Below are 25,551 nucleotides of genomic sequence, written 5' to 3'. Positions count from 1 at the left end.
TAGGGTGATACTCATTTTTTTTTTTAAGTTCATTTATTTTGAGAGAGAGAAAAAGCACGAGCAAGTAGGGGAGGGACACAGAGAGAGGGGGAGCAAGAATCGCAAGTAGGCTCTGCGCTGTCAGTGTGGAGCCCAACACAGGGCTTGAACTCACAAACCATGAGATCATGACCTGAGCCAAAATCAAGAGTCAGATGCTCAACCAACTGACCCACCCAGGCGCCCCAACTAAGCAACACTTCTAAATAAACTTAAAGCAAGCAGAAGAAAATAAAGATTACAACAAAAATCAATGAATTGAAACAGAAAAACAAGACATGAAAAGGAAATAAAGGTATTCAATTGGAAAGGAAGCAATAAATTGTTCTTATTTGTAGATGACATGATTATTTATGTTGAAAATCCCAACAATCTACAAAAAAATTACCAGAAGTAGTAAGTAACTCAGGAAAGTCACAGAATATAAGATAAAAATACAAAAATCAGCAGTATTTCTACATATTAGCAATGAACACTGGGACACTGAAATCAAAACTATAATACCATTCACAATCACTCAAAAAAAAAAAAAAAAGTGAAAACATTCAACCTTAAAGAAAGAGTAAGAAATCAAAACAGAATGAAGACATATACTGAATTCATGGACTGGAAAGGCTCAACATAGTAAAGATGTCAATTCTCCCCAAATTGATATAGAGAATTGATGTAATTCTTTAAAAAAAAAATTTTTTTTTGATAGAGTGTGCGAGTGGTGGAGGGGCAGAGAGAGAGGGAGACAGAGGCTCTGAAGCAGGCTCTGCACTGACAGTAGCGAGCCCAATGTGGGGCTCAAACTCACAAACCATGAGATCATGACCAGAACTAAAGTCAGACACTCAACTGACTGAGTCACCCAGGCACCCCTGGATTGATGTAATTCTTATCAAAATCCCAGCAAGAGTTTTTAAAGACATAAACAAGATTATTCTCAAATGTTTATGTAAAATCGAAGGAACCAGAATAGTTAAGACAATTTTGAAAAAGAAGTGGGAGAAACCAGTCTACCTGACTTTAAGACAACCTGTACAGTTACAGTAATCAAAACTGTTGTATTGATAGACAGATGGAAACACAGATCAACACAACAGAAAAGAAAACCCAGAAGTGGACTCATACATGACTGACTAACCTTTGACAAAGATGCAAAAGTAATTCAATGAAAGACAGCCTTTCTGACAGATGCTGCTGGAGCAATTAGACATCCGTATGCAAAAAATAAAACTAAGCCTCACATCGTATATAAAAATTAACTCAAAAAATTGGGGCACTTGGGTGGCTCAGTCGGTTAAGCGTCTGACTTTGCTCAGGTCACGATCTCACAGTCTGTGAGTTCAAGCCACGCATTGAGCTCTGTGCTGACAGCTCGGAGCCTGGAGCCTGCTTCAGATTCTGTGTCTCCCTATCTCTCTGACCCTCCCCCGTTCATGCTCTGTCTCTCTCTGTCTCAAAAATAAATACACGTTAAAAAAAAATTCTTTTTAATAAAAAAAAAATTATTCAAATGGATCACAGACTGAAAGGTAAATGTAAAATTAGGCAAACAAACACGGGACATCTTTGGGATCTAGGGCTAGGCAAAGAGTTCTCAGACTTGGCACCAAAAACACAATCCATAAAAGGAAACATTGATAAAAGTGAACTTCCTAAAAACCACTTTTGCTCTGCAAAAGACCCTGTGAAAAGGATATAGCAACAAGTGAGAGAAAATATTTACAAACCACATATTCAACAAAAGGCTAGCACATAGAGCACATAAAGAACTTAAAACTCAACAACAAAAAAGCCAAATAATCCAATTATAAGATAGATAAAAGAAAGATTTCATTGAAGAAAATAGGTAAGTGGAAAAGTACATGAGAAGATGCTCAGCATCATTAGCCATCAAGAAAATGTAATTTATTTTATTCACTTAAATGTTTATCTGAGAGAGAGAGAGAGACAGAGGATCTGAGGTGGGCTGTGCACTAACAGTAGCCAACTAGATGTGGGGCTTGAACTCATGAACCGTGAGATCATGACCGGAGTCAAAGTCTGACACCCAACCAACTGAGCCACCCAGGCGCCCTGAGAAAATGTAATTGAAAACCACAATGTTATACCACTACACACCTATTGGAATAACTAAAATCAAAATGATGACAATACCAAATGTTGACAAGGATGCACAGAAACTGGATCACTCACACATTGCTACAGCTTCTTAGACTAACCACATGACTACCGTACAACGGAACAAATATACTCCAGGGCATTTATCTCAGAGAAAGGAAGATTTGTGTTCGTAAGAAACCCGTACGTGAATATTTACAGCAGCTTTATTCCTAACGGCCAGCAACTGTGAACCCAGATGTCCTTCAACGGGTGAATGATTAAGCAACTACAGTACATCTCTACACCAGTACATCTGGGAATACCACTTGGCAAGTAAAAAGGAACAAATTATTGACACATGCAACAACCTGGATGAATCTTTAGATAATCATGCTGAAGGGAAAAAGCCAGTCCTCAAAGGTTATGTAACATGTGATTTCACATACATAACCTTCTTGATGACAAAATCACAGAGGTGGAGAAACCAGCAGCAGTAGCCAGGTGGAGGCGAGGGAAGTGAGAGTGAATATAAAAAGCCAAATGAGAGATCTCTGTGGTGATGGAAGTGTGTATCTGGACCACATCTACGTCAGTATCCCGGCCATGATACTGCATTATGGTTGTACAAGATGTTCCCACTGCGGGACACGAGGTAAAGAGCACAGGGAATCTGTCCACATTATATCTCACAACTGCTTGTAAATTTACAATTAAATTCACAATTACCTCAAAAGAAAGTTTAACTTTAAAAAGCGTAAGAAAACAGAGTGAAAGAAAAGACTTGAGAGAGACACAAATGTTGGGAATAATTAGATAAAGAAGGAATCAGAGGCTGACAAGTGAGGAGGCAGAACCAGTGGGGAGCAGGAGTAGATGTTTTTGCCCTGCACCCTTGGGAGAGGGACGAGGGGGGAGAAGGCTGAGGGTGATGTTGTTGCGTCTATGAGGACAGCCAAATGCAGGTCATGCTACAGAGTTCTGTCCTCTGGCTGAATCTGTCATATTATGCTGTGTACTGCAGGAGATCCATACCAGTGTCCCCTCCCACCCCAGCTACAGTATTCAAAGTTTCCACCCCACCCCCACCCCCCAGCAAAATACCTGAGTGAATTCTGTCTCTAAGGCCAAAGAGATCTATTTGGTAACAAGTTTTTCAACAAGAGCCTGGCCTCCTCCCCTAGATACCTGACAATTTCTTACCTGTCCCCAAGCGTACAGGTTATTGTGTGTCTGAGATGGGTTCACTTTGGACAAAAGGAATCGGGCCTTTAAAAAAGGAAGACATTTAAAGATTACAATGGCATTAATATTAGTGTAATAGTAAAAAAAAAAAAAAAAGTGTTTACAACATTTCTTTTGTTAAATTAGCATTTTTCTACTACATAGGAACCGATTTCTTTAATGTAAGCCAATGACTCCCCATTTATTAGGGTTCCTAAAACATGAGATATGTGTTTTATTTTGGCAACCCTCTACTTTTATGTTAATGTGTTTTTACCACTCATTTAAGAAGTCATATTTGAAGTTTGGCTGAAAGTCAATTTATGTCACCACATAAAATATTAGTTACAACATTGGTTTTATAGCCATGAAAATACATCAGGAAACCAACCATGAGAGCTGGAATTCAACTCACTCACCTGGCTGCCTCCGTGCTCCGTGTTAATGTAACGTGGCATTGGAAAGCGCGCCTGCAGAATCTCTTGAGCATCATCCAGTGGTGCCTGCAGAAGGTGCTTGAAGTTTTCATACTCAGGCATGTCCTGGTACCCAGCTTTACGCCACTGGGCTATGGTCTGCACCAAAACAAACCAACCAAAACCATCGTGGAAACACCAAAACAATAGTTTTCCTTGACACTCTTGACATTCCCACCACCACCTAGAACTTGTTTCCCGTAAGAAAGTCTTACATCAAGAATGACAAGTCGCAGAGGGGAGCTGGGTAGTGTAAGTAGGAGTAAGCAAAGAGGTGCAGACAGAACACCCCCACCTACACAGTTCTCCCAGAAATGTCACAGCCATCAGTCACACCTCTTCCTTTTCTTTCTTTTTTTTTTTAATATTTTTGAGAGAGAGAGAGAGAGAGAGAGAGAGAGAGAGAGAGAATATGCAAGCGAGCGAGCAGGGGTCGGACAGAGAGAGAGGGAGACAGAAGATCTGAAGTGGGCTGTGCACAGACAGCAGAGAGCCTGATGTGGGGCTCGAACTCATGAATTGTGAGATTATGACCTGAGCTGAAGTGGGACACTTAACCAACTGAGCCACCCAGGCACCTCTTACCTCTTTCCCTTCTAACTGTACATACCAACTAGCTAAAAACACCCAGGGAACCGCTGTCCCAAAGAGCCACCCTTCCTTTCCATTCCCAGTGCCATCACTCAGTTCAGCCTCTCATGTCCTTCCAGCTGGTAGGGAAAGGGATCTGTTGGCTTCCTATGTAGAATCTGTTCGCCCTTCTTGTGACTAGGGGCACACCTCTACACCCTCGTCCAGTGCTTAGTGTCACACAGACTCACCCCACCTCCCCTGGGCCCTGAGTTGGGACACTCTTGACTGGAGAGAAAAAAGCTGCAAGAATCACAGTGTAGGTGTTCATTAGGCTAGTAGAAGGCAATATACTATGGTGCGGAAGGTAAAACCTATCCCCCCACCTCAGCTAACACTGTGTCTCACCCTCTTGTATCCCCAAGAACAATGCTCTAGAAAATGCCTTGTGCACACAGGAAATCAAGAAATATTTGCTGACTGATTAATATATCTTTAAAATAATCTGAAGTGCTTTCACATGTTATTTAGGGGACATTTTAAAAAAGAAAACAGTGAGAGGGGAAATGGAGTAAGAGGACTAACAAGTGACCAATAGGTTTTAAAAACAAAACTGTTAGTCTGATTATCAGGGAGAGGATTCTCTTTAGATGCTTCCTTCTGCAGCCTGTTCTCCCTTCTTCTCAGAGTTTACAATAACATTTTCCAGGTCTTAATTTGTAGGTATGTATGTATGTATGTATGTATGTATGTATATATGTATGTATGTTATGTATGTATTTATAAAGTGCGCGTGTGAGTGAGAGTTCAAACAAGTGCAGGGGAGGGGCAGAGAAGAGAGAGAGAATCCCAAGCAGACTGCACAGTCAGCACAGAGCCCGATTCAGGGCCTGATCTCACAAACCATGAGATCATGACCTGATTCGAGATCAAGAGTCAGATGCTTAACCAACATACCCACAGGTGCCCCTTCCAGGTCTTAATTTCTGACTGACTGCTGGCATAAAGGAAATGCCCATAAGTTGGTTTGGGTCCAAGAGTTAATCAGAACACCCACAACCAGCAGACTTGGGGCTTTTGGAGAGTGAGACCTATGTCATTATCTTCGTCTTTAGAACCCATCACTTGCATGCAACAGAAGGTGCTCAATAAACATATGAATGGACAGGACAGGGGTTGTGGTCAGAAACATCTGTAAGGGGAGAGCTGAAGGCTAGAAACCTAGTCATGATTACTGCTTCTGTAGGACCAGTGGGAGCAGCAGTTGGTCACCCAATGGCCCTGGGTCTAGGACCATTACTGAAACCTAGTGTCTGTGGGCAAGCGGCCAGCAGAGTGAGCATTAATATGCTAAAAAAAGCTGAACACCATAAAAGTATGCATATTAAAATCAAGAAACTAATCATTGAAGTTACTACAGGAATTCTGAAACACAACGTATAACTGCAGGACATCTGAAATCACATCTAATGTAAAGACACTAGGAAGTCATGTCAAATACCAAAACAATTTATTGAAGGTAAAGAATGGACAGTAGAAGGAAAAAAATATGTCAATGAACATAATGCTCAGTGAAAGGATTTTCTTCAGAGGAGCCATTCATTTTCTCAGGAAATCCCGTTGAGAAAGAAAGAGACTCCCCTGAAAGCCATCTACAGTCATCCTTGGGCTCCACAGACCCAGTGGAAGGATCAGCATGCCACTTTTTTTTTTTTTTAAAGATTTTAAGTAATCTCCACACACAATTTGGGGCTCAAACTCACAACCCCAAGATCAAGAGACGCATGCTCTACCCACTGAGCCTGCCAGCTGCCCCCAGTGTTATTTCATCAAAGAAAAACTTTGGTCCCAAACTTATTGTTTATTAATGACTCTAACGTAACTCCGAAAGGATAGCAGTGTGAGTGAAAAGCTGACTGAGGAAAAGTAAAGTGACCTTGCCTGACAACTCAAAAAGCAGTAAGTTATAGTGATTTAAAAGGACCACCTGAGATTTACTTAGAGCAAATAAAATTAAAAATTACCAAACATACAAATGCCCCTCAGGGACTTGAAGAAATATTTTATTCAATAGAATGAAAACTGCTATACTCATTATAATAAACAGTGGGTCTTTTAAGCCTGAATTATTTCAAATGTCACTGAAACCTAAATTAATAAAAAGAAAGCCAAAACAATAGTAAGGAAAGAAATTAACATCTTCTTACCTCACCAAGGTAAATGACGATTTGGAAGAAAGTATCCATCAGCAAAATTCTGTCAGCTAGAATGCTGCTGCTGTCCAAGAGTACTGGCTGAAGAAAAAGGGAGAGGGACAGTGTTGGTCTTCCCTGTTCCCACATGGCAACCACTCCAACCCCACACCTGGGGTGTCCATTTCACAGCTACAAGGCTGCTTACAAATGGCACCTGGCAGGGTGATTCTCCCCATTTTTTCTCATCTTTAAGGAAACTCCTTTCTGCTCCCTGACTCAGCAATTCGAAGTATCAATTTTGTAGAAGAAACAGGCTCCAAATAATCCCTCATCAACTGGGAAGAGAGATTAAGAACATCTTTTGCTCCAGCAACCAGAATTAATTCCAAACATTCTCAGTTTTGTGTCAGAAACACATCAGAGACATAGTCTCTCAAATCTGCTGTAGATGACTGAGAACAGTGATTGCCTATATGAAAAAAAACCAGCTTTTAATACAAGTTTTAAAAGTTTACTACAAAATACATTTTATTATGATTTCTATTTCAGGAATAAAAGTAACATACTCATTAAGGAAAATTAGAAAATTTGTACTCAAGTACAACAAGCGTTTGTAATTTATTTTCACATTATTTAATTTTCGTATGCTGAAAAATATAATTTATAAAAGTTTCTATTTTTTCACGTAACTTTTGTTTTTAAGTTTTTTTTCTTTAATGTATATCTTTTAGTAACCTCTAAACCCAATAAGAGGCTTGAACTCACGACCTCGAGATCAAGAGTCAGATGCTCTTCTGACTGAGCCAGTCTGATGCCCACCCTTTTTTAAATTATTAAATGTGATACTTGTATTTTTTTCTTGTTTTTTCTCCCCCCCTTTTTACATTTTTAAATAATTTCTATGCCCAACACAGAGCTCAAATTCATGACCTTGAGATAAAGGGTCACATTTTCTACTGACTGAGCTAGCCAGGAGCCCCTTCATGTAACACTTTAATATTTTATCACATTACATAAACTTTGTAAACATTTCTTAGATTACTTATTTTCCTACTATTAAACACGTGGATTGTTTTCTAATCTATCATAACAGTTCATTTGACTATTTCTTTGAACAAAGCTTTTTCTGTATTTAGAAGGATTTCCTTCAGGCACAAGACATAGATTTACTGGGTCAAAGTATATGAACACATTGGAAAAAAAATACCTACGTATTTTTTTTAACATGTAATCCTGCCTTCCACAGATAATAGCTTTCTTTGTATGCCCTGTGACTTTTTTCTATGTGTATTTTTTAATACTCAGAAATAATGTTAAATTACTACTAAGACTCAAAGTTTTCTTTTTTTATAGCTTTGTTCTAAGAGTAAATGTGCTAGAAAAGAAACAACCCATACTAGGTGATTCCAACTCTGAGAAAAGCATTCACGTAAAACCTCACCTCTGGTGGCCCGTGGAACGAGTAGGAGTACAGAATGGGCTGGATCATGATGAGGGACTGAGTTAGGTCCTGTCGGGCAAAATGGTGTCTGTAATACGATGACTCGTCAGGACTGTTGTTAAACACTTGGAGAAATGGAGATCTTCTAAGATGGAACATGAACTGCATTTACCAAAAAAAAAAAAAAAAAAAAAAAAAAGGTAAATGCATACAGCTGTAACTTTCTTAGAAACCCCAGATAGTGGACTTGCCTTTGATCTCTGAAAGAGAAGCCAGACTTTAAGACAAGGCTTCTGGGTTCATGTGAACAGAAAGTACATGGTATTACCAAGGATTGGGGGAACAGGGAAATGGGAATCTGTTTAATAAGTACAGAGTTTCAGTTTTGCAGGATAAAAAAGTTCTGGAAATCTGTTGCATAACAATGTGAATATACTTGAAACTACTGAACTACACACTTAAAAATCGTTAAGATGGTATATTTTATGTTACGTGTTTTTCACCTCAATTAGAAATAAACATTATTCTTGAGAAAGGGGGAGGGACCCTGTGGGTATGTCAACGCTTCCACATGTAAAGGAAAAGGCAAAGCAGCATTTATTTCTGAAGTCACTGGGCCAGGTTGCAAGACAGAACGTCTAGAGAGGCCACAGTGCAGTGGGGAAAAGGCACACTCAGGGAAGCCAGTCAAAAATTGTGAGCACAATACAAGAAAGTACTAGTAGGATGGGGTGGGAATGGAGGGGAAGCAGATTTCCCAAGCCACGGGGGTCTGAAAGTCGTGCATGAGGAGGCCAGAGGAAGGGGACTCCAGCTGCAGCAGCAGTTAAGTAGGTGGAGAGCTCAGGACTCAGGATGGAGTGAGGGGTATAGGAGAGAGAAGGATAAGAGAGAGGGAAGGACAAGAGATGAGGCTGGAGAGTTACGCTCTTTACCATGAGGATCAGAAGGTGGACGGCAGAGTTTTAGCTCAATCTAATGAGGTGCCAGAACGAGCTATACTGAAAAGTATAAAGTTTCCTGAAATTCCAAATATTGAATCATAGATTCCTAATAATCATGGCTGATATTCAATGTATCTCATGTGCAAGGCACAAAGCAGCTGACAAAAATGATTTCATCTTTCCAATAAGCCCACGAAGTAGGTTCTCTTACCTTCCCTAGTTTACGGGTGAGCAAACTATGGGATAGGCAACTTGCCCATGGCCACTCGCACTGAGGGGCAGAGCCACTCTATTCCAGGCATTGGGTTCCAAAGACTGGGCTTGACTTCTAACCTAGATGCCACAACTGGAGGAATCTTGGAAACCACCTCATTCAGTGGTTTTCAAACTGTGCTCTTCAGTCCTAGCAGATCCTTAGGGTACGGGTTGGGGGGGGGGGGGGGGGGGGGGGGGGGGGGGGGTGCTGTGGCAGCACCCAGTGGGTGAGGGTGGTGCGTGGGCACAACCAAAGCAGCTGCAAGTCTATCTGCTTTACGTGCTGTCTTTTAAGGGGGTCCTCTCGAAAAAAGGATTCCACGGCTTCAAAGAGATTGCAAACCACTTCTCCAGACCCACTCCTTCCTTCTGAGGAGGTATCAACATCCTTCTGAGGAGGGGGTTCAGGACCTCACCCAGAATCGGCAGCAGCAGAACCAGTGCCAGAACTCCACTCTGACTCTGGCAGGTCCAGGGCTCCTTCCACAACACTGTACAGCCTCAGCTGTTCCAGCACAGGGCAGAGGCCCACATGTTAGGGACCACGGAACCCTGCCCTGGGCCGGGGGTCAAGTGAAGTGATCTCTAAGGTTCCCTTCTAATCCTGAGAGTCCAAGCTGTACAAGTTCACAACTGAAACCTGTGACCACTTTCCAAATTGAGTAATTGAAAGAATAACACCTATGTGCATATATAAGTGCTCACAAATTTATTAAAAAATGGAAGTTTTCTACTCTCTACTAATTCTTAAGGAAATGATGGAAGGGGAGGGGAGGGTAAGGAAGGGGAGGGAAGGGGAGGAGGGGAAGGAAGGGGAGGGAAGGGGCGGGGAGGGAGGGGGACGGGAGGGGAAAGAGGGGAGGGGAAAGAGGGGAGGGGAAAGAGGGGAGGGGAAAGAGGGGAGGGGAAAGAGGGGAGGGGAAAGAGGGGAGGGGAAAGAGGGGAGGGAAAGGAAGGGGAGGGGAGGGAAAGGAAGGGGAGGGGAGGGAAAGGAAGGGGAAGGAAGGGGAGGGGAGGGAAAGGAATGGGAGGGAAGGGGAGGGAAGGGGAGGGGAGGGGAGGGGACGGGAGGGGAGGGGAGGGGAGGGGAGGGGAGAGGAGGGGAGGGAAAGGAAGGGGAAAGGAAGGGGAAAGGAAGGGGAAGGGAAGGGAAGGGAAGGGTTGGGATTGCTTCTGGTTCAGGGAAAGCTGAACTGCAAAGACGCCACCTGAGAGTCCTGGGCCCCAGCTGTGGAGCGGGCTCACACCCACCAACAAGCACTTAGAGAGCACCTGGCCCTGAGGTGAACACTCCATCCACCTCGGCCTAGCATCCTCACAGCACCTACAGGGCCAAGCTCTAGTTTCCTCATTTACAGATGAGGATGGGGGTTCAGAAAGGGTAAATACACAGATCCCTGACAGCGGCTTCAAGCTCTGCCCACTTCTCTCCCTCCTTTCCCTGTCCAACGGCTCCCAAGTGCCTGGTTCAGGCACAGTGCAGTTATTTACAGGAGCTGTTATTACTGCTGTTTCCTGGGTATAATGTAGCAGAGTCACTACAGACTTATCATTAAATATTTGTCATTATTTCTGGTCCCATTTTGTTATACTCGTCTTCACATGTGCTGCATTTTCTTGATTTGCTGCTGAGAAAGCTGTCTACCCAGCACTGTTTCGAATTAAAAGGTTTTGTTGTGGCCTTCAGCAACAACCCTGTTTTGCCTTTTCATGGAGGTTTACATACATCTCTTCTTCCTGCATATGTCATCGTGTCTTCCGTAGGGTTGAGACACGGTCTCACACAGACACAGAGAACTGAACAGAATAACCTTCATCACCTATAGACACAGTCTCAAAACACACTGAGTCTTCACTTTAGCCTGAGAGCAGTGAGTCTTATTTCCAAAAAAAAAATTTTTTTTTTGAGAGAGAGAGAGCGAGCGAGCGAGCACACACACAACTGGAGGAGAGAGAAAGAGAATCTCAGTGCGGAGCCTGAGTAAAAAAAAAAATTTTTTTGCAGCGTATTTTATTTCGATCACAATTTATTCTTCTACAGTTACTTAAAAAACACCTATTACTTACCTGAGGATACAGAGAGAAGGAATCTGATAACCTAAAAGAAGTGGGGTCTTCTTTGTTATACTGTCCAAATTTCTGACACTGTTGAAAGGGAACAGCAAAAAGGAAAAAAAGAGAGAGAAAAGCCAAGTTAGTGTCACCTGGAAAAATGCCTGCAGTAGGACAGCTATGTTCCAATTTCAATTCTGACTTAGAGTCCCAGACCAGCACTTCCCAAGCATGGTCGGGCCAACCCAGCAACAGGGTGTTGTTAAACACAGATTCTGATTCGGCAGATGTGGAGACGTCCTGCATTTCTCACCAGCTCCCGGGGCTCCCAAGCAATGCTGCCAGAGGATTACCTGGACCGGTCAGAGGCTCGAGGCACTCTCTCAGGCCCTCTCCCATAGGAAAAAACCCAAAGTGCACCAAAAACTGGCAATAATAGATAAGCTTTGATGTTGCATCACTCTACACCTCAATTTTCTTCCTTTTTTCAAAGGCAAATTTCTGAACAATATTTTCTCTTCCAGCCTTTATTTCCTCTTTGTTTTGCACCTCTCTTCTGGCCACTAGAGAACTGGACCTTCCACCACTGAAGGAAAGATTATCTCTGACAGTTACCTCTCCTACCAAGTCTGATGACCTTGTATGGCTCTCACCTTCCTGGACTCCCCAGTAGCACAGGCCAAGTGGCTCCCCCAAACCTCGTGAAATTCTCCTCCAGTTGCTAACACAGCACTTTCTTATTTCTCATTCTCCCCAACTGATCCTTCTCTGGCTTGTTCCATGGCCCCTCATCTCCCTACCTCCTAACTGTGGGTTCTTTGGAGGCTAGTCCTTGGCCCTTGCTCCCATCCTCACTACTTCAGCTATAAGTAACAGACTGATGTCATCTAAATCCACCCCGACATCTAGTGCTGCCTGTTAGGGGCACCCAAATGCAGGATGGCTTCCCTCGGACGTATTTTCACAAGTTCATGTGTAAAATCAATCGAACTATTTAGTACACTAAAAAAAAAATTGGGGGGGAGGGCGCTTGGGTGGCTCAGTCAGTTGAGTGTCTGACTTTGGCTCAGGTCATGATCTCAAGGTTGATGAGTTCGAGCCACGCGTCAGGCTCTCTGCTGACACCTCAGAGCCTAGAGCCTGCTTCAGATTCTGTGTCTCCCTCTCTCTCTCTCTGCCCCTCCTCTGCTAGTGCTGTCTCTATCTCAAAAATAAATATAAACATTAAAAAAAAATTTTCCACCCCTTCTACCCCTCCCTCATCCTTACAGTCACCCACACTTGAAACCTAAGTCAATGTCGATTTTTTGGTTTTTGATTCCATAAATAGTGTGACCGTATTTTATCAATTTTTCTTTCGACATACATCCTGATTCCAAACTTTCCCTACCCTCTAACTGTCCTACCACACTCTAGTCTCAGCTCCCTTGAACCTCCAGAATCCTCCACTGGTCTCCATAACAGCAGCCTTTCACCCTGTAGTTTATCTCATATGGTAATGGTAGATGTAAACACAAGCGTCATGCTCATGGCACTCCCCTGCTTAGGAATCTACCCGCAACATTAAGGCAGTGACTTCACTTTAAAATCAAGGCATCCAACAGAATTGTTGAATCACTATGTAGTGCACCTGAACCCAAAATTACATTGTATGTAAACCACACTTCAATAATAAAAATTAAAATAAATTCATAGAGGTGCCTGGGTAGCTCAGTTGGTTGAGTGTCCAACTCTCGATTTTGGCTCAGGTCGCAATCCCAGGATTGTGAGATCAAGCCCTGCACTGGGCTCTGTGCTAAGCGTGGAGCCTGCTTAAGATTCTCTCTCTCTCTCTCTCTCTCTCTCTCTCTCTCTCTCTCTTTCCCCCTTTGCTCCTCTCCCCTGCTCACTCTCTAAAGTAAAAAAATATATATTAAAAAAATCATAAATAAAATGAAGCATTCTACAATTAAGCAGCACTTTCACTGCTTTTCCCCAACGTACAACCTGGCCTCATGAGGTCTCTCCAGGTCCCCAGCAAAAGCTGAAATGCACAGCTATGTCCCACAGGCTTGTCCATGCTTGGCCCTGACTTCTCATCTGTTATCCCGCTCGTTTTAAGAAAACCTGATTCAAAGCTCACTTTCCCCTTTCCCCAAGGCTCACCTTGCCAACTACCCAGACCTGCTCAATTTTCAAATTGTTTCAAATGTTGACATTCCCTGAAAAAATGGTTCCATGGGACAGCAAGGGCACACACACATCTGAATAAAGTTAAATAGGTGTTTGATCATGAATCCGTGCTGTGAATTTCCATAACAGTAAGCCTATGTCAATTACCGACTTACTGCTTTGTAGCTCCAAATTTACTCTTGCCTGTTGTGAAAAGGGCTTGGGCCCTTTGAATATTTTTCCTGTGCCAGTTGTCATGATGTTAAGCTGTCAGTAGAGTGTGCTGGAGGCAAGGATGTTTCAGGGTTCCAGGATGCTCACTCAGCCGGAGTGCCTGTGGCTTCCCCAGTGCTGAGCTCTTGGAGCCAGCAGCTACCTCTGTATACCCCGTGTGCCTCTGGTGAGACACTTCCTTATGAAGAGTTTTCCTTGGCACCCCAAGGGTAGACTTTCATCATCCAATTCCAGAGGGTGAATTTCTGTCAAGCTCCTCTGCCATGACACTAGGGCAACTTCCTTGCCAAGAGAGACTCAGTGAGCCAAGGCTGTGCCCTCCCACCTAGATCAGCCCTGGGAAGTAGAGGGTCCTTCCTTGGGGGATCTACCTGAGCCTAGAAGTAATGGCTGCTACACATTTGCTCTTCCTATATTCTTTAGACTACTCTTTGCTTCTTACTACTAGCCAATCCCTCATTATTCAAAGCCTCTGTCGTGAGTCTTTTTTTAATTTTCTTATATTGTTTGCTCATCAATGAAACTCATTTAAGTTTTATTTATTTATTTTGAGAGAGAGAGAGAGAGAGAAAGAGAGAGAGAGAGAGAGAGCAGGGGAGGGGCAGAGAGAGAGGGAGAGAGAGAATCCCAAGCAGGCTCTGCGCTGTCAGCAAAGAGCCCAATGTGGGGCTTGAACCCATGAACCATGAGATCATGACCTGAGCTGAAATCAAGAGTACATCACTTAACAAACTGAGCCACCCAGGTGCCCCAATCCTTTTTTTTTTTTTTTTTTTTTTTTTTTAAGAGAGAGAGTGAGTGTGCATATGCACGAGCAGGGGAAGGGCAGAGAGAAAGGAGACAGAGACTCTCAAACAGGCTCCACGTGCTGTGTGGAGCCTGATGTGGGAATCAGTCTCATGACCCTGAGATCATGACCTCAGCCAAAATCAAGGATTGGACACTCAACTGACTGAGCTACCCAGGTGCCCTGTGACAGTAATTTTTAAGTAAAACTTTCCCTGCTTAAATTACTGTGTGATTTATCCTGATTAGACCCAGAACAACACATGAGGCATTTCTACATTCAATGGGCCACAGACACCTACTGCTGAAAAATATCACCCACACCTGGAGGGAAAAAATAGAACTACAGCTTCCACAGGGACTCCTCTAAATCAACTCTTTGGGTACACAGATTTGCATCTTTCGCCAAATGTCCTGTGCATGCATGTCATTCCTTCCCAACTATAATGTAAGCCCTTGAGGGGAAAAGGTACTTGTAAATGTGTTTGGCTTAAGGTAAGCAACAGAAAATTCTTGTTGACTAACTGTATGAAATGACAGGTTTAAGCATCAGCTTTCTTTTCTCAATGTAGAGCAGAGACTAAGACTGAACCTGGTGCCACGGTGCCCAACTTACCAGTCGAATGAGCTGTCGGTCTAGCCACCGGAGCACATCAGGCCCTTCCTCTGACTCTGCACGGAACACCCCCAGCCGAGCCATCAAGACTGCTGCAGCCTCCTGGTCAAATGCTGCTTCTATGTGCCTGAGCTGGCTTTGTGCATCTGCCCAACTGACAATTCCAGAATTAGTGCCATGCTTATATTCAGGAGAGACCAGAAAGCCAGCTTTCCGTTAAGATAAAGAAACCTAAGTCCTGTTACTTCATCTAAGGCAACATAGATTAGAACTCAGTAAGGAATCACAGGAGTTTTACATACATTCTCATTTGCCCTCATGTGATCTCTGAAGGATGTAAGTGCAGAGGAAAAATTACGCAGAACTTCCCAATGTGCCATAAGTTATCATGAAAGTAGATACCCAAAAGGTGCCTAAGTCTCCAGTTCCTTACTCTAGGTCAATCTTGCAAAAATCTATATGTTTACAAATATACAAGATGACTTTCCAGCATCATACCCATGGTAGAAAGAATTAGCATGTATACAAAAGTTTTCTAAACAAATAAAGACATTATGAACAAAACTGAAAGACAATAGACAGACCAGGAACAGATATGAACAACAAACAATAATCATATCCAGAATACATAGAGTCCCTGTAAATTAATGAACAAGAAAAAGAAACAGGTTTTACAAAATGGGCAAAGGCTATCACAAAAGAAATATATATGGCCAGTAAACATCAAAAGTGCTCAACCCATTAATAAACATGTGAAAAATTAATAAATATGTATTTTAAAATACATATAAAAGTGGCAAACTGCTCTATATTAGCATGTTAGAGATCAATAATATTAATTATTAATGAGAATACAGGACTCTCCTTAGAGTATTAGGGAGAATACAAATTAACTTCTTAGGACAGTTTTACAGGATACAAAATTCTACTTCTATGAAGGGGCTGGAAAGAAATACTCATATACACAAAGACCTAAACCCATGAATGCAGCACTGTTGGAAGGAAGGTAGGACCTGAAATTCCTTGAAGAGAGGAGTGGTACATCCCATTCAAACCATGCAGTGCTGTGCAGCCATTACAACCAGTGAGGAGGTCATATGTGTTGACGTGGAAGACGTCCTTGATACATTATTGAGAAAAGTTTGTAAGTATACTAATATAAGAAGCCATCTGTCCATATAATACACACACACGACACAACTGCACAGAAACGGGACTGTGAAGATAAATACCGGTGTAGTAATAGCATTTCACCTCTGGGGAGAGTGGGCAGAGACCCATTCTTTATACAGTTATGAGCTGCTTGAATCTTTTACAAGGAGGATGTATTTACGGGTCATTAAATGAAAATTAATTTTTAATGAATTTATTCCTACTGAAAGAGGATTCTTCTAGGCAAGTGTCTGCAGGCCTAACTAGGTTAGCCCGCAATATCTCTTCCTCCTCCTCCTTCTCTAATCAAATGAGTCTGTGAGACTGGTGAGAACCATTCAATGGAACTATTAAGATAAACTAACAGATGTTAAATGATCTCTTCAAAAGAAAAGCACTGGTGGTTCCACAGAAAGGAAACCAGGATGCTCACTTTCGGGCAATGGTGGTCACGCGGATGCGCCTCTGGGTGCTGGAGTGTTGATACTGAGTGACAAACTGGATGGCGCCTCTGCCTCCTTGGGGGATCGGGGCGTTGTGCTGCAGATGATAGGCCACACACCTGGTTACTGTTACAGGCATGACTCAAACACACATGGTCACAGAGCCCACTGTGCTCTTCCTAAAACAACTAACACAGTGGTGACAGTAAGGTTCTCGACACACTCTGAATGGTACATTAAAAATCTGGGCATGTCACTGTACACAGCTTTTACCTCAAAAAAAAAAAAAAAAAAAAAACCAAATTCAAGTAAATATTAAACTCAAGTTACTGATATGCATGCTGAAGTGTTTAGGGATGAAAGACACGACAGGAATTTGTCTTAAAGCAAAGTAAAATAAGGTAAAACGGGAACTATAGAACTATAGAATCTAAGTGGTGGGTGAGGATACCTGTAATTGTACAGGTATTCACTCTGCAATTCTTTTCATTTTTCTGTACATTTGAATTTTTCTAAATAAAATAATGGGGAAAAACTGACATACTCAAAAATTCACCAACATTATGATGGCTGGTAAAAGCTATTCCCCTTCTGATGAACTTATCAGTTCAACAATTTAAGTGATGAAAGCAATCTGCTGTCTGACTCTGACCAAACCCTGAAAGGAAAAAAAGGGTCGTGCCAGACAGATGTCAGGCAAACACAAGCCCAAAGAAACATCAGTCTTCAGAGAAAGAAGCTAGAGGCCACCAGTCTGTAATAAATCAGAACACACAGGGATTCCTAGGTGGCTCAGTCAGCTAAGTGTCCAACTCAATTACAGCTTAGGTCATGATCTCACAGTTGGTGAGATCAAGCCCCATGTTGGGCTCTGTGCTGACAGTGCAGAGCATGCTTGGGATTCCTCTCTCTCTGCCCCCCCCCCCCCCCCCCCCCCCCACATACTCTCTCAAAATAAATAAACCAGAAAACACAACACCAAGAGACATGAATACTCATGAAGAAATCCAACTCACTTGATTGACTACTTCAAAGTAGATGCCAAGTGTAGATGTGGGATCCATGCCACAGATTTTCCACTGACTCGTGCCACCAACACCAAGCTCCTGGGGTAAGAAGAGGAATTAAAAATAAAAACAAAAAGCTACTCCTGTGGTTAACTGCTGATGACAAATACGGACTCTAAGAATGGTAGGCTACTTGAAAGATTTCATTCCAAATGAAAATTTAAATTTAACTAAAAAAAAGTACAATAATAAGCCAGAATAAAGTTTAAGATTTATTACAGGCCTCTAAAATTAAGCTTTTTATATTAGAACTTGGACCAATTTCCATTATATCACCAAGATAGCTCTTTCTCCCTCTACACACACACACACACACACACACAGAGTATGTAACACTGAAGTTAGTTGAAAGAAGCCACAGTTAGAATTATCTTGAAAGTTAGCTCGAAAGTTTCACCATTATTATTAGAACAAGAAATAGTTACAGGATATTAACTATTAATTATTAATTTTGAATCCAGTTTCTTTATGCAAAAACTACATATAAATCTTTGTAAGAGAATTTAGATTTTAGTGGTATGAAGCCTGCTTTTTATTGACTAGCTGAAGGACTCCCAATGATAAATGAAGTTCACTGAAATGTGAAGAGTGTTGCTGTTTTAATCAGGACATCTACAAGAAAAGGCTGCAGGTGTCAAAAATACCTAGAATTGTCAACCAAGATCACTAGATTCTGCAACATACATTCTTATCATTCAGTAAATATATGTTTTAACATACTTCATCAAAATGCAGAATAGTAGATGCCAAGTTTTTTTTTTTTTTTTTTAAGTTTATTTATGAGAGAGAGAGAACAAGCAGGAGAGGGGCAGAGAGAGAGGAAGAGAGAGAATCCCAAGCAGGCTCTGTGCTGTTGGTACAGAGCCTGACGTGGGGCTTGATCCCTCATGACCTGAGCCAAAATCAAAAGTTGGACACTTAACCATGTGAGCCACCCAGGCACCCCCAGAATACTGTGCTTTTTAGGAAGTAACATGAGTATGCATCGAGAGGGTCATATTTCTTTTGTATGACTCTGAATTGTACACTGCACCCAGATGGTACACTGTTAGGTAAGTAGAGCCGATACCACTGTGGCCTCTACAAAACTATGCCAGGAGTCTTTGTACCTGGCCAAAGAACCAGCAATCTCAGGAAAGAGACAGTCAGAGGGTGAAGGGAACATTCTTAGGTGAAATCACAGAGCAGTTCTAAGGTAGAGAGAAGAGAGGGCTCTGTTTCATCAGTATTTCCAAAGCAAGCTGGTGAGATGGATGGATTTGTACATGTCACCTTCCCTTTTAGTGGCCTTTTCTAATAGAAGCAGGGAACATCTGTTGGAAAGTGAAGGGCCACACCGAGGGAATATGGCAAAGAAGCAAAAGAAGATTGCATGCCTCCCTTTCTTGGCTTGCTAATCCTTTCTCCCGAATCTTCCCATACCACAACTCAAGTTTTAATATGTGAAACTTAAAGTTTCAATTCGAGGGATTCAGAGTATGCCATTGCAAAATACACCACTCTGACATAAGGGTTATTTTAAGCTGAAGGTAGTTTGAAAAAACAGACATAAGAAAACTCTCTGCTCTCCACCTACTAAGGGCAGGATGATTATCAATCATCAAAGACAACTCTAGATGCTTATCAGCCCAGAGAGGGCATAAGACGAATCTATACAAGAAACATGCTAAGACCAACCCTCCTTCTCTTCCATTAGCTCCCTCCATCTATCTACCTTCCACACTGTGCCAGCCCTAGAGGCTCAAAGTGCCTTTCCTGTATCTTATCACTTTTCTACAGATTTACTGTTCTTTTGTTAAGATACCACATAATCCCAAATTCTAACCATCCCTTTGATTTACTCCCTACTGAGTACATACATGCAATGTGTTTACGTGTAATGTGTGCGTTAATTTATTCTATTATGAAACCTGTCCTTTGCCAGTCTTGTTTGCAGGGCCCAAGCCAATGAAATCAAGATGGGTAGACAAAAAGAAAATCTTCCCTCTTCTATCAGCACCAATGCCTGAGTGGGCCACAAACCCTCCAGAGCCCCAGAAGTACATTTTCTCACTAATACACAAATTCCGTATGTAAGCATTTACCTTGCATTTAACAGAGTAAGTATGAAGATAAAATTAGGAAATCACTATTTGATAATCTCCAATGAAACATAATGATTCAAGTAAGGATAATCAATGGATGTTAAAACCATTAGGTAAAAGGCTGTTGGCAAGCAAGATATTCACATTTTGCCACAATCTCGTTCAACAGATTTACTGCTAACGACTAAAAGGAAATGTGCCCTTATAGCAGAAAGATGTGGGGCAGTCATCACCTTCACCACACTGTGTAACTCAGCACCACTAACACAGAAGACCAGACAGAAGTGGTTCTTGAAGAAACACGCATGAGGTATAAGATTACCCAGGAACTGTGGTGGACAAAATGGTCTAACCTGAATCTAATCACTAATCTTTCACTTTACAGAAAATACAGAGAGGACAGAAACCAGTTCACGGCCACCACAAGGAAACAATCAAATACACTGAGAATGTGTGGTACTCTATTGCAGAAGAGATGGGCACTTGGCACTGTCTCTTCAACAAATTGATGTCATCAAACAAGCAAAAAACCTCAAAGAACAGAAAGACCATTCCAGACTTAAAAAGACTAAGGATACATAATGCTAGATGCAATACTGGTTAGCATGTGGAAGAAACAGCTATGAAGGGCATTTAGGGAAAAATTAGGGAAAGAATATGACTAAATACAGCTGATATTAGCAAATTATCATTTTCTTAGGTTTGATATGTCATGGTAGGAGAACATCCTTAATTTTAGAAGATACACACCAAAAGAGTAAGTGTCATGACACCTGCAACTTGTTTTTAAAGGTTCTGAAGAAGTATGATAAAGTAAATATGGCCAATAGATAATAATCAGATAGACAAAGCAAATATTGCAAAAATAGAGGACAGAATTAAGACAAAATGTTAACAATTACTGACTGTAAATGGTGGGTATACAGGACTCTTTCCCACTTCCCTAAGCTTCTCTGTATGTTGAATTCTATCTCCCCCTCTTTGCATCCTCCACCCCCTTCCCAAAACCTCATCGTTGAATTCCTACCGGTTCCTAGAACAGCTAATAAGCTTCCACTGATTCATAAAATTATCTTCTAAGGAGATTTTAAGTCTATGGAAAATATTTTGGAACAGGGTAACCTTCCAAAGCCCTCCCAGGAATTAGGGGTATAAGTCCTTTCATACACTGGGATAATGAGTGACTCCTCAGATGGGCTTTAGGGCAGCAACCTGCCTCGCCCAGGGGATTATAGGAATATTCTCTCAAATCACCTTGCCTCCGGCAACTTCAACAAAACATTAACCAAAGTAGTCAGTAAGCATTATATTAAGCAAAAATAAGCCTGTCAGAGAAAGACAAATACCATATGATTTCACTCATTGGTGGAATTTAGAAAACAAACTGAAGGTTGATGGAGGGAGGTGGGCAGGGGATGGGCTAAATGGGCGATGGGCATTAAGGAGGGCACTTGCTGTGATGAACACCGAGTGTTGTGTTAAGTGATGAATCACTAAATTCTACTCTTGAAACCAATAGTACATTGTATGTTAACTAACTAGAATTTAAGTAAAAACTTGAAACAAAAAACAAAAAAAAAAACAAAACCAAAGTAGTCACTAAATGAATATTCACTGATGATGAAGATAAAAGTGAGGATGTAAGGGGCACCTGGGTGGCTCAGTCGGTTAAGCATCAGACTTTGGCTCAGGTCATGATCTTGCAATTTGTGGGTTCAAGTCCTGCACCAGGCTCCATGCTGACAGCTCAGAGCCTGGAACCTGCTTTGGATTCTGTGTCTCCCTCTCTCTCTGCCCCTCCCCTGCTCATGCTCTGTCTCTCTCAAAAATAAATGTTAAAAAAAAAAAAAATGAGAATGAGAAAGATGAAATCTATGTGGGCTTCCATTGTGCCAGGGGCTGTTCTGCACGTTTGACCTGAACTTACTCATTTAGCCCTCCCAACAGGTACTATTACTATCTCCACTTCCTAGATAAAGACGTTAAATCCCAGAGTGATTAAGTACCTTGTCCAGGCCATAAGATAGCAGGGGTAAATGTGCACCCTTGTATCCACATCTGGCTCTACAGAGTCCAGTGTGTCCTCATTGAAGAGGACATCAAAGGAAGGACGTAACTATGACAATCCCAGCCCAGAACCACTCTGGAGGGGCCTCACTGCACCCAACGGTCTGTCTCCTAGCAGCTAAAGTATAAGCAGAGGAAGTGAGCCACCAGCAAAGCCACCTCACCATCTAGTGGGTTAACTTAAGTTTGTTCACATATTCTCAAAATGTGTTACCCAAAGAACATACCTGTCTGCATGTACAACAGTGTCATTCATGCCCAACCAACTCAAGATGGTCTCTGAGAAGTGAGACAAAGGTATCACCTCTAAGGCAACACACAAAGCTTTATCCCTGAAGGCTTCAGCTGAATGCCTGCCTTGCTACACAGAATACCTTGTGGCTCATTGTCACAGAGACCCAAACAAGGACAGTGGGGTTAGGGGAACCTAGGCTCTAGCTCCTCCATATCAGTTCTGACCCAGAGAACAAGATACTTGACCTCTCGAGCCTCAGTTTTCTCCTCTCTGACCCTTTAGATAGATGGAAGGACAGACAGAAAAGACACCACCTCTCAGAGTTGTGGTCATCAGTAAAGAATTGGCCCTTCTCCCCTCACCACAGACACAGACACATCCCAACAAGTGACATAAGGTCGCCCCACTGACATTTCTAATGAATTAAATCCTGGGGCAGAGGGGGTGAGAACAATGGAGTTTTCCTTACATTTTCTGACACACATGGTCCTTTCACATTCAGAGACACACAAGGACCAATGGCTCCTGCAACTTTCAGCTCCCGAGAGGTCTAAAATGGAAATACAAGACAGCATAAAGTTAAAATTCATTGAGAGCCATCGTCTCACGAAAGACACAGCTAAAACTTACAGGACAAATATGGTAGCATTATCATTCCAGTGAGAAGAAATCCTACGTGGATTATTCTCTTACAAACTTTTCTGTGACCACTGTAATCGGATAAAAACGAATAAAATCCTCCTTTAGAAACTGCATTAACTTTGTTCCAAAGATGATGCAGCATTTTGAACTTTTTCACCTTTGAAATTATTGTACACATAGAAGAAAATAATTCCGCCAAAAATACATTTCTTTCCAATCCCAAGTACTTAGCCGTAATTATTTATAATCTGTGATCAGTGGATATACTGTTGTATGTTGCTTTAAAAATGCTTAATTCAAGGGGCACCTGGGTGGCTTAGTTGGTTGAGCATCTGACTTTAGCTCTGGTCATGATCTCACAGTTTGTGAGTTCGAGCCCCGTGTCAGGCTCTGTGCTGACAGCTCGGAGCCTGGAGCCTGCTTCGGATTCTGTGTCTGCTTCTCTCTCTGCCCCTCCCCTGCTTGTGCTCTGTCTCTCTCTGTCTCTCAAAAATAAATGTAAAAAATAAATAAATAAGCAAATAAATAAATAAAGTGCTTAATTCATGAACTCCAACATAACTACATGGCCAACATACTTAGAGTTTTAAATCTCAATTCATTAAAGTCTACCTCTCTTCAGCTCAAAAAAAAAAAAACAAAAAAAAACTCAAACATTTGAGATTATTTAAAGTTTATCTCTAATTCTCAAAGTAATAATCCCAATTGTATCACGTAGCAGCCCCTTCTAATGTTTTCTCAACAACTCAGAATGAAGTGTGTAGGGTTTTCAGTCCCTACAAGAAAAAGAAGGACCCAAACTCCCACTACTGCACTATTTCCGAGCGCTCTGGTTAGTCTGCAGACAGCCACTAAATATAAACATGGCTTTGTGAATGTGGTGGCCCATACCGACGGCCAGGGGGTGCTCAACACCACGTGGCAGCCTCTGTGCTCAGCCTGCCGCCACTTCTCAGGCCTGCTGTCCTAGAGCAGGACCAAGCAGAGCCTGCAGGGGAATCAGACACCTCTTTGCATAAAACAGTAGTAAATATACAGGTCACCCTCAAGAAGCACAGTAATAGAATCAATATACCTTGTTCAACTATTTTGCTGGGAACCTTTTAATTTACTTTTTGATGTCTGTGTCCAGCAAGGTGAGGCTTCTACAAATCTGACTACTAAATAAGTAACAACACTCTTCTTCCGTTAAAATTTTAGAAAGTTATCATACCTTCACTTCCAAAGTAGCACCAAACGCCATGCGAAAATCTCCGTTGAAATCTTTAGTAAAAATTCTCTGGAAAGTCTGCTTGAAGAGAGAGGTGTTGAAAGAGTCTCCCATCACCATGTGGCCTCTAGGAAAGAAAGAAGAAAGTGAACATTTAGGATGACTGAAAGCCACTCAGATGCTTCCACGGTGTTCACAAACAGTAATTTAAAGAAAGAAAAAAAACCCCATGTCTGTGAAGGTGCTACTAACTTAAATGGGAAACAGCAAGTTCAATTTGTACTTAGGAAAGACACTATTTTCAAAATATCAAAGATAGGACTCCTTAGAACAGTTCTAAATCTGTCCCACAGAGGTGGTCACACAAATCTACAGATGATACAACCTCATACTATACACCCCCACATGTTACAAAAATGAGTGCCTGTACAAACTCAAAGTCCAAGCAGACTCTATGATATAGTTCATTCTATCACACAATGTCAATCCCTGGTTGTGATACTGTGCTATATTTCTATTAAGACACAACCACTGGAGTTGCTAAATGGAAGAGCATGGACAGACCTCTCTGTAATATTTTTGCAATTTCTTATGAATCCGTAATTATTTCAAAAGAAGAAGAAAACAGAAGAACCCTTCATTGGTAAACCCACAGGTTTAATGGGTCATCTACTGAGGAAATGTGTCCAGCTCCCCTCATTTACTCTCCTCTGACAGGGGAAATACCCAGGCTGCAGGAAATCCTTTTCAGGTTAATTCACTGCCTCAAAACATTGAATCTTTGCCTGTATGTAAATTATCTCTAGTGTATGAATACCTATATGTATCCCTTCTTGAAGTTAGAGGAAAATACTATTCAAAATTTCAGCAGTTCATGTATTTGGGCAGATAAGCACCACCTGATGCCAAGTTATGCATCTAGTCATTGATCACCCAATAGGATTTCAGAATTGAGCAGGACACAAGATCATCTGGTCCAGCTATCTCAGAGTGCCTGACCCCTCCAGGAACAGAGATGGCTCTTTGGCCCTATACAGTCCACCCTTCTCACCCTCCTTAGCCATGGGATCCATGGTTTCCTGAGAAAAAAAAAAAAAAAAAGGCTACATTTCCCAGCCTGCCTTGCATGTGGCTGTGTAACTCAGCTTTGTTTGTTGGAGGTAGCCTTTGTGATTTGTGGAGGGCCTTCTCATGGGAAGACACGTATCTTCCTTGGACCCCTCCTCCTTCCTGCTGCTATAACACAGCAAGAGCCCGGTTACCATCCTAAACCTCAGGTAGCACAGAAAGGTGGTGGAACAGCACAGGAAGGGCCTCAGCCCCAGGGATAATGAAACTAATATCCCAGCCCTGGCTGCCTATTTCCAGTGTCTACTTCTGTTGCACTCACACAAACCTAATCCTGACTCACACAACCCTGCCAGGTTATTATTACCCCTATTAGACTTAAACTCCTCCAGCATAGGAGGCCACACCCTCCACAGGTAGTCCATTCCAGGCACGGACAGTACTGACCGTTAATACGGTCTGTCTTCATACTGGCTCAAATTGTATTTCCCAGCAGCTTCCAACACTGGTTC

At 42.0% G+C, this 25,551-nt stretch overlaps 1 protein-coding gene across 5 annotated transcripts in view; it reads right to left on the bottom strand.

Annotated features, from left to right (window-relative positions):
* SEC23B (SEC23 homolog B, COPII coat complex component) overlaps nucleotides 1-25,551 on the bottom strand; it is a 44,952-nt gene that overhangs the window by 4,695 nt on the left and 14,706 nt on the right. For 2 of the 5 annotated variants that reach the window (XM_049651194.1, XM_049651196.1), the window contains exons 10-19: nucleotides 23,975-24,098; nucleotides 22,589-22,669; nucleotides 17,683-17,772; nucleotides 16,657-16,763; nucleotides 15,072-15,225; nucleotides 11,300-11,377; nucleotides 8,034-8,195; nucleotides 6,605-6,691; nucleotides 3,771-3,926; nucleotides 3,331-3,396 (exon numbers count right to left, since the gene is read on the bottom strand). In XM_049651194.1, coding sequence (XP_049507151.1) covers nucleotides 3,331-3,396; nucleotides 3,771-3,926; nucleotides 6,605-6,691; nucleotides 8,034-8,195; nucleotides 11,300-11,377; nucleotides 15,072-15,225; nucleotides 16,657-16,763; nucleotides 17,683-17,772; nucleotides 22,589-22,669; nucleotides 23,975-24,098 — 1,105 coding nt within the window. Of the gene's footprint in view, nucleotides 1-3,330; nucleotides 3,397-3,770; nucleotides 3,927-6,604; nucleotides 6,692-6,797; nucleotides 7,062-8,033; nucleotides 8,196-11,299; nucleotides 11,378-15,071; nucleotides 15,226-16,656; nucleotides 16,764-17,682; nucleotides 17,773-22,588; nucleotides 22,670-23,974; nucleotides 24,099-25,551 lie in introns of those variants that run through there. The other 3 variants (XR_007462151.1, XR_007462152.1, XM_049651197.1) reach the window with 3 other exon arrangements.

This window comes from Panthera uncia (genome assembly GCF_023721935.1).
Source record: "Panthera uncia isolate 11264 chromosome A3 unlocalized genomic scaffold, Puncia_PCG_1.0 HiC_scaffold_11, whole genome shotgun sequence".
Lineage (NCBI taxonomy): Eukaryota > Metazoa > Chordata > Mammalia > Carnivora > Felidae > Panthera > Panthera uncia.
The sequence above is the reverse complement of the archived record's forward strand: the minus strand, read 5'-3'. Positions and strand labels throughout refer to the sequence as shown.